Source organism: Alosa pseudoharengus, unplaced genomic scaffold (assembly GCF_046254945.1).
Source record: "Alosa pseudoharengus isolate Yale_2024_CS ecotype anadromous, Long Island Sound unplaced genomic scaffold, YU_APseudo_1.1 YU_APseudo_1.1_scf_157, whole genome shotgun sequence".
Classification (NCBI taxonomy): Eukaryota; Metazoa; Chordata; class Actinopteri; order Clupeiformes; family Clupeidae; genus Alosa; species Alosa pseudoharengus.
This window is the reverse complement of record NW_027468627.1, coordinates 22501-37500: the sequence shown is the minus strand read 5'-3', so window position 1 is coordinate 37500 and position 15000 is coordinate 22501. Positions and strand designations below refer to the sequence as shown.

The 15000-nt window shown below is 46.4% G+C and overlaps 1 protein-coding gene across 1 annotated transcript in view; it reads left to right on the top strand.

Moving 5' to 3' along the window:
- LOC143125240 (unconventional myosin-Ie) overlaps positions 1-15000 on the top strand; it is a gene marked incomplete at its 3' end in the record, with an annotated part of 46046 nt that overhangs the window by 8909 nt on the left and 22137 nt on the right. Inside the window, exons 4-5 of the mRNA XM_076286581.1 lie at positions 5679-5766; positions 14901-14990. Of these exons, the coding sequence (XP_076142696.1) occupies positions 5679-5766; positions 14901-14990 (178 nt within the window). The remainder of the gene's footprint in view (positions 1-5678; positions 5767-14900; positions 14991-15000) is intronic.

The following is a 15000-nucleotide window of genomic DNA, read 5'->3' as shown; positions in this document are numbered from 1 at the left end:
GGTTGACAACGCCTATCTCTCTGAGTCTTACACATACACACACACACACACACACACACACACACACACACACACACACACACTCATTGACTCATGCCGATGTTGTTTATCCAAGAGAAAGCTCTGTGTCAGGAGAAGCGTTCTGACCCAGAGAGGCTGATGTGCTGAGGCATTAAACTGGACCCAGGGAACTTTCCAGAGCCGGCCACTGGCTCACACACACACACACTCACACACACACGTGCGCGTGCGCTCATGCACACGCCTATGCAGAGATGTGGGTTTTTTTCACACCCAGCACTTTCATTGTCTGGAGCTGTAATGAATCTACCCTCGCTATTAATGACAGTACAGACACACCCACACACACTCTCACGCTCTCTCACTCCCTCTCTGTCCCCCTCTCTACCTCTCTCTCTCTGTCTGTCTGTCTGTCTGTCTCTCTCACACACACACACACACACACACACATGCATATATTTGTTGTTTCAGTTCACCTCTGTCTCATTCAAACAGCACGCAACTGCACACTCTCTGCCTCTCTGTCAGGCAGACAACACACACACACACACACACACACACACACACACACACACACACACACACACACACAGCTTATCTTACACACACACCCTGTTGTGTCCCCAGGTGCAGCTCACTGTTTCTGTCCTCAGTGCTTAGGGAACAATAACCAGTACACAGCTGGACAGCACACACACACACACACACACACACACACACACACACACACACACACACACACCCCCCCCAACAATGACAGGGGAAAGATAAGTGCTCCATATCCTGACTGGTCAGAAGGGCTTTCTCGGAGGAAACAGGGTTACGTAAGGAGAGCACCAGACTGAGGACTGAATACTGAAGGTGACTAGAGTGGAACTAGAGTGGAACTAGAGTGGGACTAGAGTGGGACTAGAGTGGGACTAGAGTGGAACTAGAGTGGGACTAGAGTGGGACTAGAGTGGGACTAGAGTGGGACTAGAGTGGAACTAGAGTGGAACTAGAGTGGAACTAGAGTGGGACTAGAGTGGGACTAGAGTGGGACTAGAGTGGAACTAGAGTGGGACTAGAGTGGGACTAGAGTGGGACTAGTTTTGGATTAGTGTGTGTGTGTGTGTGTTCCACTCCAGACCGCTGTAAGAATCTCCTGTCTGGTGTAAATCATGCCCACACTGCCCCTCTGCCCCAGGGTGAGATGGGATATCAGAGGGCCATTCTGTACAGCTTCCTGCCCCTCTGGAAGGGTGGTGGTGGTGAGTGGGGTATTCACCTTTGCGCTCCAGAGGCCTAAAGGATGACTGAATCCCACCTTCACACACACAAACATATACACACACACACACACACACACACACACACACACACACACACACACACACAAACATATACACACACACACACACACACACACACACACACACAAACATATATACACACACACACACACACACACACACACACACACACACACACACACATACACATACATAATGAAGAGATGGAATCCCTCATAGTTCTCCATCCATTGTTTCTTAATTTCTTCCTTTGTTCTTTACCCTTCTCTCTGTACTTCCCTCTTTCTCTCTGTTCCCCTCTTCCTCTCTTTCTCTGTTACTTTCTCTCTCTCTCTCTCTCTCTCTCTCTGTTACTTTCTCTCTTTCTCTCTCTCTCTCTCTCTCTCTCTGTTACTTTCTCTCTCTCTCTCTCTCTCTCTCTGTTACTTTCTCTCTTTCTCTCTCTCTCTCTCTCTCTCTCTCTCTGTTACTTTCTCTCTCTCTCTCTCTCTCTTTCTCTGTTACTTTCTCTCTCTTTCTCTCTCTCTCTCTCTGTTACTTTCTCTCTCTCTCTCTCTCTCTCTCTCTCTCTCTCTTGATATACCCTTCTCCCTCTCTCCTTCTGTCCATGTTTGGGCTGTACCCCGGGCAGGAAGTGATCGATGTGTTTAGCTGTGTAATTATAACACACAATGGGGAACTCCCTCTCACAAGACCAACGGCAGACCTGCGCCTAGTGGACAAGAAACAGTAGAAAGAATAACAAGCACACACATACCACATGCACACACACACACACACACACACACACACACACACACACACACACACATATATATAAACAAGTTTCACATACACATACACACACACACACACACACATACACACACACATGCATACATAAACATGTTTAACACACACACACACACACATGCATACATAAACATACATTTAGACACACACACACACACACACACACACGCAGTACTGTAGGTTAAGAGTTGTTGCTGGTGTTCTTGAGGTTCTACATGAATGTGGTTTGGTGGTTGGAGAGGCTGATTCAGTACCAGCTGAGCCAATGAGAGTCTACTTCATCCCCGGCTAAGCCAATGAGTGGCTGTTTCAGCCCCGGCTGAGCCAATGAGAGGCTGCTTGAGCTCTGGCTGAGCCAATGAGAGGCTGCTTCAGCACCGTTGACATGAGCTCAGAGGAAGGAAGAACACAAGGTGAGACCGCCCTGCTTGCCTCACATCTGAAGCCGCCGGGCCTGGCAGAGGAGTGGGAGAGGGGGAAAGAGGATAACAGGCAAAGAGGAATGGAAGAAGAAAAGGGTGAAGAAAGGAGGAAAAGAAAAGAAGAAAGGAAATATTGGCTGCAGAGAAAAGAGAGGGGTGGGGGGAGCTCTCTGAGTACCTTTCACCCAGGCCAGGTTTTTTAGTGTGTGTGTGTGTGTGTGTGTGTGTGTGTGTGTGTGTGTGTGTGTGTGTGTGTGTGTGTGTGTGTGTGTGTGTGTGTGTGTGTGTGTGTGTGTGTGCGCGTGTGTGTGTGTGTGTGTGTGCATGAGAAACATGAATATCTGTTGACATGGGAATGCAGTTAGTGGAGGCAAGGGAAATGTTGTATAAGCTAAACCGTGTGTGTGCGTGCGTGTGTGTGTGCGTGTGTGTGTGTGTGTGTGTGTGTGTGTGTGTGTGTGTGTGTGTGTGTGTGTGTGTGTGTGTGTGTGTGTGTGTGTGTGTGTGTGCTGAGATATGCATGGAGAGGAAATGGCCATATGGGCAGCTCATTCAGGAAGCTTTAAACGGGCCGGATCTCAGCACTGGGTTCCGCTACTGTTCTCACAGGAATGAATCCTACCCGATACCCTCTCTTTGTGCTGTTCTAACAGAGAACCTTTCTGTGTTCTACTGAGAACTTACATGTGGACCTGATAATCTTATCGATTTCTAAAGAACTCTTTAGTGGTTATTCTGATCAAAATTGCTCCAAGACCACTGGTGTGAGACTGCAGCTATATTCTCAATACCGGGAGCATATTACCCACATGAAATATCAAAGTAACAAGCCAACATATCTGTGGGGGAAGTTAGTTCTTATACACTTAATACACACATGGAAAATCACAAGATACCTCCCCCACAAATGATCCATCCAATCAGTTGATATTAGGGATAAGGATGTCACAAACCCCTTATCCTTCTAATGGCCTAGGCTATGTGTGTGGGCAGTTACAGCTTCAGTCCACCCCCACCCCCCCAGAAAGTGGTTTGGACCATCTCTTACATATCCCACTGTAGGAATTCATGAGCAGCTCTCTCATTGGCTGGGCTATGAGGCCTGGTGGTGCTAACAAATGAACAAACTGCACACTGTTATTTTTGTCTGGCAGACGAAACCCCCCTTAGTTAGTGTGTGATTGGCTGTTCAATATGTCAGTCAAAGTAAAGGACTCCTTCCTGTGACCGTAGGAAGTTCAGAGTAATCATCAAACCTTCTACTCAGTAACTCTGTAACTCTGAGGAGAAAAAAATTAACTGAAGGGGCGTTCAGAGGACCCTTTGTGTGTGTGTGTGTGTGCGCGCACGCAGGGAGGGAAGAGTAAACACAACTGTCATGTGCTCAGTGGTTATGTGGCAGAGCTAACATAAATATGATGTTCTATACACACACACACACACCTGCATGTGCTTATACATGCTCTCTCTGTCACTCACACAAACACATATACACACACACACACACACTCTCACTCATATGAGCTTGCTCACACAGACCACACACACACACACACACATTTGTCACTTTCAGCTTTACAGCGTTATTACACAGCACACACACTCGTTGTAAACGCTGAAAACAAATAACCCAGTTGTAACACATAAAACAACACCCCCTCTCTCACACACACACACACATCTGCTATATCACTTTATCGTTTTTTCACAACATTTATTAGTTTGTCATGAGAGAGAGAGAGAGAGAGAGACCCCAGAGAAGATGAAGAAGAAATGGAAAAAGAAAGAGGGGTCCATCTGTACACAGTTACCCCCCCCCCCCCCCCTCCCCAGTTCATTAGTGTTAATTGGGTGTATGAGTTCTCAGTGGGGGGCATTTTGATTGATCTGCCCCTGAGCCTCTCAGACTGTGGCTAAGACTGCAGCTTAGCAGGGATTTACCAAACGGCCAGGCCTGCAACAGTGCACTCACCAGCGGGGCTACACAGGGCTTTGGCCATCTCTCTCTCTCTCTCTCTCTCTCTCTCTCTCTCTCTCTCTCTCTCCCTCTCCCTCTCTCTCTATTTCAATTCAAATGAGCTTTATTAGCATGCCATATTTTTTTAATTGCCATGGCAGAACATTTAAACTTTACATAGAGAATACTTGGAGTTAAATATATGATATGGCAAACATCTTCTCACCAGGGACCCTGCAGCTTCTCTACTCTCCTCTACTCTCCTCTCCACTCCTCTCCTCTCCTCTGCTCTCCTCTCCCCTCTCTCCTCTCCTCTCCTCTCCTCTCCTCTCCTCTCCTCTCCTCTCCTCTACTCTCCTCTCCACTCCTCTCCTCTCCTCTCCTCTGCTCTCCTCTCCTCTGCTCTCCTCTCCCCTCTCTCCTCTCCTCTCCACTCCTCTCCTCTCCCCTCTCTCCTCCTCTCCTCTCCTCACGCTCCCTCCTCTCCTCTCCTCTCCTCTACCCTCTCTCCTCTCTCTCCTCTCCCCTCTCTCCTCTCCTCTTCTTCTCTCCTTTCCTCTCCTCTCTGTCTCCGTCTCAATTTTCCACAGTGTAGTCTGGGCTGCTGTAGTGTGGTGGGGTGTCTGCCCAGAGTGCCTCTCTTCTGATCTGTGTGTATGTCCGTGTGTGTGTGCTTGCGTGTGTGCGTGCGTGAGGGTGTGTGTGTGTGTGTGTGTGAATAATTAAGATATCTCCTTCCCTGTGTAACACTCCTAGTCTGCTCAGGGGCTCCATTACAGTGTGGTGGAGTGTAGTGGGGTCTCTGCCCAGAATCTCCTTCTTCTGATGTGTGTGAGTGTGTGTGTGTGTGAGAGAGAGAGAGAGAGAGAGTGTGTGTGTGTGTGTGTGTGTGTGTGTGTGTGTGTGTGTGTGTGTGTGTGTGTGTGTGTGTGTGTGTGAGAGAGTGTGTGTGTGTGTGTGTATTTGTGAGAGTGTGTGTCGTGTGTGTGTGTGTGTGTGAGAGAGAGAGAGAGAGAGTTCTTCTATACACCCCAGCACTGTTAAATCCACTGACATTTAGAGAAAATGCTTCAGCTACATCAAAACTGTTTGTGTTGCTATTTGTTGGTTATTTTTGCATGTTTGAAACTAAGAAAGCGTCACGTAGCCCCTTAACCGTGCCCTTAACCGTGCTCTTGCTTGTGCTGTCTGCAGTGGGGAGAGTGGAGCTGGGAAGACCGTGGCGGCCAAATACATCATGGGCTACATCTCCAGGGTGTCGGGCGGAGGCCCCAGGGTCCAGGTGAGTTCCACAAGTACACAGGTACACAGGTGTGCACTCCGGAGTGAGACTGAGGGCACATTCACACTAGACCCTCTCGTCCGGAGCCGAGTTTGTTAATGTAAATGCAGTCTACTGAACCCTGGTGCGCACCCGGGACCAGACCAGAGTCCGCTATAAAACAGTGGTCGGGGAACGGTTCGCTAGACCTCTGGTACGGTTCCAACACTATCCTTTCCCAAGCCATGAAATAAACTGGCGTTTTTGCGATGTTGCCAAGCGATATTGGTAAATAGAAGCTAGTGTTTATGACACAAATGGTCCCAGGTGCACTTGTGTAATGTAATGTGAGCAGAGACCGGCTGGGTCAGGGCTAGGGGGGAGTAATCACTCTCAGGTACGGTCCAGTTAAATGGACCCAGTGTGAATGCAACCTGAGTCCTTAGGTGAGACCTATGGGAGAACTTAAGGGGACACACACACAGAACGTTTGAGTGTTCTACAAAGAACTGAAGGGGTACACACAGAGAATGTTTGAAAAGCTGAGAGAGAGTTGAGGAGTAGATGAGGGAGAGCTAAGGAGGAGGTGGGGTTGATGGAGGAGGTGCAGAGGAGGTGGGGTTGATGGAGGAGAACTGAGGAGGAGGTGGGGTTGATGGAGGAGGTGGGGTTGATGGAGGAGGTAAGGTTGATGGAGGAGGTGGGGTTGATGGAGGAGAGCTGAGGAGGAGGTGGGGCTGAGGAGGAGGTGCAAAGGAGGTGGGGTTGATGGAGGAGAACTGAGGAGGAGGTGGGGTTGATGGAGGAGGTGCAGAGGAGGTGGGGTTGATGGAGGAGGTGCAGAGGAGGTGGGGTTGATGGAGGAGGTGCAGAGGAGGTGGGGTTTTTGAAGGAGGTGCAGAGGAGGTGGGGTTGATGGAGGAGAACTGAGGAGGAGGTGGGGTTGATGGAGGAGGTGCAGAGGAGGTGGGGTTGATGGAGGAGGTGCAGAGGAGGTGGGGTTTTTGAAGGAGGTGCAGAGGAGGTGGGGTTGATGGAGGAGAACTGAGGAGGAGGTGGAGTTGATGGAGAACTGAGGAGAGGTGGGGTTGATGGAGGAGGTGCAGAGGAGGTGGGGTTGATGGAGGAGGTGCAGAGGAGGTGGGGTTGATGAAGGAGAACTGAGGAGGAGGTGGGGTTGATGGAGGAGGTGCAGAGGAGTTGGGGTTGATGGAGGAGGTGGGGTTGATGGAGGAGCCTCGAGGTGTGTCTCCCGGGGTCAGTTACAGAGGGAGCTCTCTGTAGCTCCTGCCCCCTGGGCTCCATCAAACAACACGTCAATCCCTCCTTTTATCTGCTGTGCTGTTTCCACTCCTCCATCAGCCCTGTGTCTGTCTCTCTCTCTCTCTCTCTCTCTCTCTCTCTCTCTCTCTCTCTCTCTCTCTCTCTGCTCTAGTGTTTAGTGGGTATTAATCATAAAACTGCCAGTACTTAAAGGGCTATTGACAGACATGGAATAAACTCAAACTCTGATCACATTCAGTAGGATCTGGTTTTCCCCCTTAATCCAGTCCTGCATCCCTAAACTAGAGGCTGTCTGGGCAGCGCTCACTCTCACAGATGTCCTGTCTCACATCCCTACACACACACGCGCGCACACGAGCGCACGCATGCACACGCACACGCACACGCACACGCACACGCACACGCACACGCACACACACACGCACACACACACACGCAAAGACACGCTCAGGAACGTGCTGCTCCTCTCAAGGCGACAGCCTAATCTGGATCACAGGATTCCTGTACCCAGACACACACACACACACGCACGCACACACACATACACACACACGCACACACACACGCACGCACACACACACACACACACACACACACACACACACACACACACAGAAACACGCTCATGCTAGACAGCTCTGATTTCCTCTAGACCCTTTGATTTCTCTCCAGCAAGCCCCCCCCACACACACATACACATACAGTATACATGCACACACACACACACACACACACACACACACACACACACACACACACACACACAGTCAATTTTGGGTTGTAATTTGTTGTGTTTGTCTGTCTGTCAGTGTGTTTGTGTTTGTAAGAGTATGTTATGAGTGTGTGTGTGTGTGTGTGTGTGTGTGTGTGATATTGTTAACGTGAGTCTTAATGTGACAGAGAGCTGGTGCTGGTGCCTTTGTGGTGCTGTATGTTTATACAGAGTAAGGTCATCGGGGTGCTAATGCATCTCTACAAACATTCCCATGTGTGTGTGTGTGTGTAAGTGTACACTTCAGATCAGAGTTTAAGGGGGGAAGTGGCCCTTGGAATTTCTATTGTCTAAAGTCCACAAAGCTGTCCATTGTATGAAAGGAACCCCAGCTCACACACACACACACACACACACACACATCCTCCCCCCATATCCTCATATTTTTTCTTGCTCGTGTTCCCCGCTGCTTTTGTGCGAGTCTGATGATGTCACAATATCACAGTCACATGACCCATCAATGCCACCCCATTCCCTGCGGCTGGCCACTAGATCCTACTATAAATCTCCCCCGTCTTTAAAAGTGTGTGTGTGTGTGTGTGTGTGTGTGTGTGTGTGTGTGTGTGTGTGTGTGTTTGTTTGCTTTGGCCTACTTATGTCATAACGTCACTGCCTAGCAGGTCATTGTCCCTTGATGGGTATCTCCACCATGCAAATGAGCTCCTGTCATGTTTTGCCAGTGCAGCCTGTACAAAGGCAAATCAGCCCTGAGCGCGCACACACACACACACACACACACACACACACACACAGCCAGCACATGGGTGGGGCTGCACTTTTCATATCCAGCACTCAATATCATGTTCAAATGCACATACCAGATAATACACTTTACATGCTCTCCTGTGTCCTTGGAAAGACCGTAAAATCAGTGTGTGTTTAAGGTCATGTGGAGGGTTGTTTTCTTGTGAGGTTTCATTATTGTTGTATTATTATTATTATTATTATTATTATTATTATGTATTATTATGGTTTGGTGGAAAGGGCACTGGTTAAGGCTGGAATGGCTGGAATGGAATGCTGTGTATCAATGTCTCAATGTGTCAACATATCAGAGGAATAAATGACTGAGCACCAATGTCCAGAGTGTAGAGTGGAATAAGGCCAGAGTAGCCCCACACTCTATAGATAGATAGATAGATAGATAGGTAGAGAGATAGATACATACATACATACTTTATTGATCCCCAAGGGGAAATTCAAGGGTCTCAGTAGCATACAGACATCACACACAACATGCACTTACAGCAGAAATGGTAAACATAAGTATAAACATATAACTGAACTCCACTGTACAATAAAGACAGTAGAAGATAAGAAAGATAAGAAAACTAACAATACTATATACACTATATAAATTAAATTAAGAAAGTCCAATGTGCTTGAGGGTGATCAAGCATAAGACGCTTGTAGTGACAGGGCCGGGACTGGTACGGTGCTAAAGGGAGTGAGTGTCATGGTGAAGGTGCAAACAGTAGTCCAACCATAGTCCTTAGTTATGTGTGCCTGGCAAGGTGCTCAAGACAGTGAGGGCCAGATGTACTAACGCTTTTGCGCCCACTTCAGGTGTATTTGTTTCGCAACGTGCGTGTAAAATCATTGCGAGGTATGTACAAACAGGCCGCAATGATGTAAAAGCGCAAACTGCCTGTCGCGGGAGCTGAAAGTGGCAGATTGCGTTTGTCATGTCATGCATATGCATTCATGGGAGGATCCAGGGGAAAGTGGGAGTTTAGCGTAAAAAGATGGGAGGGGAAGAGTAAAGAGCGCCTAATTATGTATTCCGCGGTATGTACAAAGACTGCTCCTGAAAGCGCACGTCTATTCTGCGCCTAAATACTTGCGCCTTGTAAAAGCAGGTGTTAATCCAAATTGAAGTTCAATGCTTCAATAAGAGAACCTTTCAAAGACAACAGAATCGCTATTTAGAGCACCAGTTTTGCAAGTCTTTGTAGGCTGCTATCAAAAGCAACATTAACTTTCGTTGGCCTTTCGAATGTCTTACTTTCACTTTCACGTCATTCACTTAAACTTTCCTACTTGCTAGATTTGACCAATCTTCCATAGCCTACGTTCACAAGTAGTTTGAGTAGAACTACTGATCTTCATTATCTCCCTGCTAGTTGAAATCTTATCATCTATGGTATTATTTCATGATCGCTAAACGTTTGATTCTTTTTAATGTTGTCATCAGTTAACTTCATTCAACTGCGCTTGTAGGCTCTGCCATTCAGTTGTGGACGTTCGTAAATTGCGTTTATGGGCGGAGAGAGGCAGAGAAAGGCGCAGTTTACACCAAGGATTGAACGATTGATAAATACGACGGAAACTTGGGTCTGTCAGCGTTCGCAGTCTGCGGTTTGTCCATGGCGCTGATAACCTTACGTTCGCAAATGTACATACATCTGGCCCTGAGTGTCATGGTGAAGTCCAACATTAGTCCAACAGTGCAAGAGTAAGGTCTTTATATCATTTATTCAGAGTAGCCCCACACTCTTTATATTATTTATTCAAGACCGACGTTTCGGCAAAACAGCCTTTGTCAAGGTTTAGAGTGAAAAGCAGAGCAGGGAGTAGAGGGGGAGAGGAGAGGAGGGGGGGAGAGGAGAGGAGAGGAGGGAGAGGAGAGAGAGGAGAGGGGGGAGAGGAGAGAGGGAGAGAGGAGAAGAGCGAGGGGGGAGAGGAGAGGGGGAGAGGGGGAGAGGAGAGGAGGGGGGGGAGAGGAGAGGAGGGAGAGGAGAGAGAGGAGAGGGGGAGAGGAGAGAGGGAGAGAGGAGAAGAGCGAGGGGGGAGAGGAGAGAGGAGAGGGGGAGAGGAGAGGAGGGGGGGGAGAGGAGAGGAGGGAGAGGAGAGAGAGGAGAGGGGGAGAGGAGAGAGGGAGAGAGGGGGGGAGAGGAGAGGGAGAGGAGAGGGGGAGAGGAGAGAGAGGAGAGGGGGAGAGGAGAGAGGGAGAGAGGAGAAGAGCGAGGGGGGAGAGGAGAGGGGGGGGGAGAGAGAAGAGGAGGGGGGGAGAGGACAAAGGGAGAGAGGAGAGGAGCGAGGGGGGAGAGGAGAGGAGAGGAGAGGGGGGGAGAGGAGAGGGGGAGAGGAGGGAGAGGAGAGAGGGGGGGGAGAGGAGAGGGAGAGGAGAGGGGGAGAGGAGAGGGGGGGGAGGGGGAGAGGAGAGGGGAAGAGAGGAGAGGAGAGGGGGGAGGGGAGAGAGGAGGGAGGGGAGAGGAGAGGGGGGAGAGGAGAGGAGGGGGGAGGAGAGGAGAGGAGAGGGAGGTGAGGAGAGAGGGAGCGAGGAGAAGAGAGGGAGGGCAGTGGATGCAGAGGAGAGGGGGGGGGGACTGCTTGTATGATCTGGGTCAGCCTCCAGTCCTGTGTGGGGGCAGAGACAGCGCTGACCTGAAAGTTAAGCGTCTGATCCACATATGGCTTTGAAGTATATAATTCAGACCAGACTGTGTGTGTGTGTACATGTTGTGCGACCCTTTCACAGCGTGTATTCATTTCTTTGTGTCTGTGAAACGTTCCAGCACCATGATTTCCTTTGATAGGGGTGTGGTTACCTCAACATCCTGACACAACAAAGGGATAGTATGTGTGCTGATGTTCTATAAGATACATAGACCATATGACCTCACATGAACTATTCTAAAGTATACACGTACACTATACTATATATTCACCTCACATGAACTATTCTAAAGTATACACATAGACTATACTATATATTCACCTCACATGAACTATTCTAAAGTATACACATAGACTATACTATATATTCACCTCACATGAACTATTCTATACACGTATACACGTACACTATACTATATATTCACCTCACATGAACTATTCTAAAGTATACACGTACACTATACTATATATTCACCTCACATGATCTATTCTAAAGTATACACGTACACTATACTATATATTCACCTCACATGAACTATTCTAAAGTATACACATAGACTATACTATATATTCACCTCACATGATCTATTCTAAAGTATACACGTACACTATACTATATATTCACCTCACATGAACTATTCTAAAGTATACACATAGACTATACTATATATTCACCTCACATGAACTATTCTAAAGTATACACATAGACTATACTATATATTCACCTCACATGAACTATTCTAAAGTATACACGTACACTATACTATATATTCACCTCACATGAACTATTCTATACACGTATACACGTACACTATACTATATATTCACCTCACATGAACTATTCTAAAGTATACACATAGACTATACTATATATTCACCTCACATGAACTATTCTAAAGTATACACGTACACTATACTATATATTCACCTCACATGAACTATTCTAAAGTATACACATAGACTATACTATATATTCACCTCACATGAACTATTCTAAAGTATACACGTACACTATACTATATATTCACCTCACATGAACTATTCTAAAGTATACACGTACACTATGCTACAGTCGTATGCAAAAGTTTGGGCACCCCTCTGAGATTTCATGACAATTTGCTCTTCCTTTATAATAGAAGATCACAGCCACAAGATGTGTTTTCCTACAAAGATGTAGACATTTGAGTGTTTTCCAGACCAAAATTCTTAGAGTAGCATTACATAGTTTTATTATAATAAAATAAAATGCAAAAAATGGGATGTGCAAAAGTTTGGGCACCCTTTTAATAGCATTCATTTCAAGACCTGTACGGATTTATAGCTGACAGGTTGCAGCACAAAACTGCTTTGATTAGCTCGTTAGACCTTCAATTACAAAGACAGGTGGAACTAATCATGAAAAAGGCTATTTAACATAGGTAATAGCTGGCTGTGCTTGTCCTAGGTTCTTTCTTAGAGAGTGGCAACATGGGGACCTCAAAACAACTCTCCACTGACCTGAAAGCTAAGATAATCCAACATTATGAATTAGGAGAAGGGTACAGGTATCTGACAGGTTTAGACTGTCTGTCTCCACAGTCAGAAATGTAGTTGTGAAATGGAAGGCCACAGGAACAGTCCGTGTGAAGGAAAGATGTGGTAGGCCGACACATAGGGGAAAGGCACAGGCGAAGGATGGTTAAAATAGTCACAGAGAAGCCACAGACCACCTCCAGAGAACTACAACAACATCTGGCTGCTGATGGTGTAGTTGTTCACCGTTCCACAATCCAGTGTACTTTGCACCAGGAAGAGCTAATTGGAAGGGTGATGCGCAAAAAGCCTTTCCTGAGTGTTCGTCACAAGAAGAGTCGCATGAGGTATGCAAAAGCACATCTGGACAAGCCAGAAGCATTTTGGAACAAAATACTGTGGTCAGATGAGACCAAGATTGAGTTATTTGGTCATAACACGAACAGGTATGCATGGCGGAAAAAACACACTGCATTCCATGAAAAGAACTTGTTGCCCACTGTCAAGTTTGGTGGAGGATCCATCATGTTATGGGGCTGTGTGGCTAGCACAGGTACTGGAAAACTTGTTAAAGTTGAGGGCCACATGAATTCCTTACAGTATCTGGAGATTCTTGACAAGAATGTTCAAGAGTCAGTCACAAAGTTGAAGCTACACCGGGGTTGGATCTTTCAGCAGGACAATGATCCTAAGCACCGTTCAAAATCCACCAAGGAATTCATGCAGAAGCACAGGTACAATGTTCTGGAATGGCCATCCCAGTCCCCAGACCTTAACATCATTGAAAATGTATGGATGTATTTGAAGAAGGCTGTCCATGCACGGAGGCCAAGAAACCTGACTGAACTGGAGGCGTTTTGTGTGGAGGAATGGGCCAAAATACCACCTGCCAGACTTAAGGGACTTGTCTTTGGCTACAGGAGGCATCTACAGGCCGTTATTGCAGCAAAAGGAGGCAATACTAAATATTAATGGAATTATTTCTTAGGGGTGCCCAAATTTATGCACATGCCTATTTTTCTTTAAATGCACACAAACATGTTTCTGTTGGACCAATAAAAGTTATTTCACTACTGAGATGTTTCTGTTACCATAAGGTATAACATATGTTAAAATGAAGTTGCTGCTTCAAAAGCTCAGCAAGTGACAAACTGATGCAGTGGTTTTCGTAAGGGGTGCCCAAACTTTTGCATACGACTGTATATATTCACCTTACATGAACTATTCTATACACATCCTGACACAACAAAGGTATAGTATGTGTGCTGATGTTCTATAAGATACATAGACCATATGACCTCACATGAACTATTCTAAAGTATACACGTACACTATACTATATATTCACCTCACATGAACTCTTCTAAAGTATACACGTAGACTATACTATATATTCACCTCACATGAACTCTTCTATACACGTACACTATACTATATATTCACCTCACATGAACTCTTCTAAAGTATACACGTAGACTATACTATATATTCACCTCACATGATCTATTCTAAAGTATACACGTAGACTATACTATATATTCACCTCACATTAACTATTCTAAAGTATACACGTAGACTATACTATATATTCACCTCACATGATCTATTCTAAAGTATACACGTAGACTATACTATATATTCACCTCACATTAACTATTCTAAAGCACGTACACTATACTATACTATTCACCTCACATGAACTACTGTAGACTACTATAGACTATGAAGCACGTAGACTATACTATATATTCACCTCACATGAACTACTGTAGACTACTATAGACTATGAAGCACGTAGACTATACTATATATTCACCTCACATGAACTACTGTAGACTACTATAGACTATGAAGCACGTAGACTATACTATATATTCACCTCACATGAACTACTGTAGACTACTATAGACTATGAAGCACGTAGACTATACTATATATTCACCTCACATGAACTACTGTAGACTACTATAGACTATGAAGCACGTAGACTATACTATATATTCACCTCACATGAACTACTGTCAAGCACGTAGATGCTGCTTTGACCTCATGTGCTTTGGTGCACAGGGATAGTACATTTTCACAGCCAACTAGCCCCCATATATGTCTGATCTTTCATCTTTTCATCCCTCTCTCTCTCTCTCTCTCTCCCTTCCTCTCTCCATCCCTCTCTTTTTCTCCTCTGCAGCACGTCAAAGACATCATCCTGCAGTCCAACCCCCTACTGGAAGCTTTTGGGAACGCCAAGACCATCAGAAACAACAACTCCAGTCGCTTTGTAAGTACAC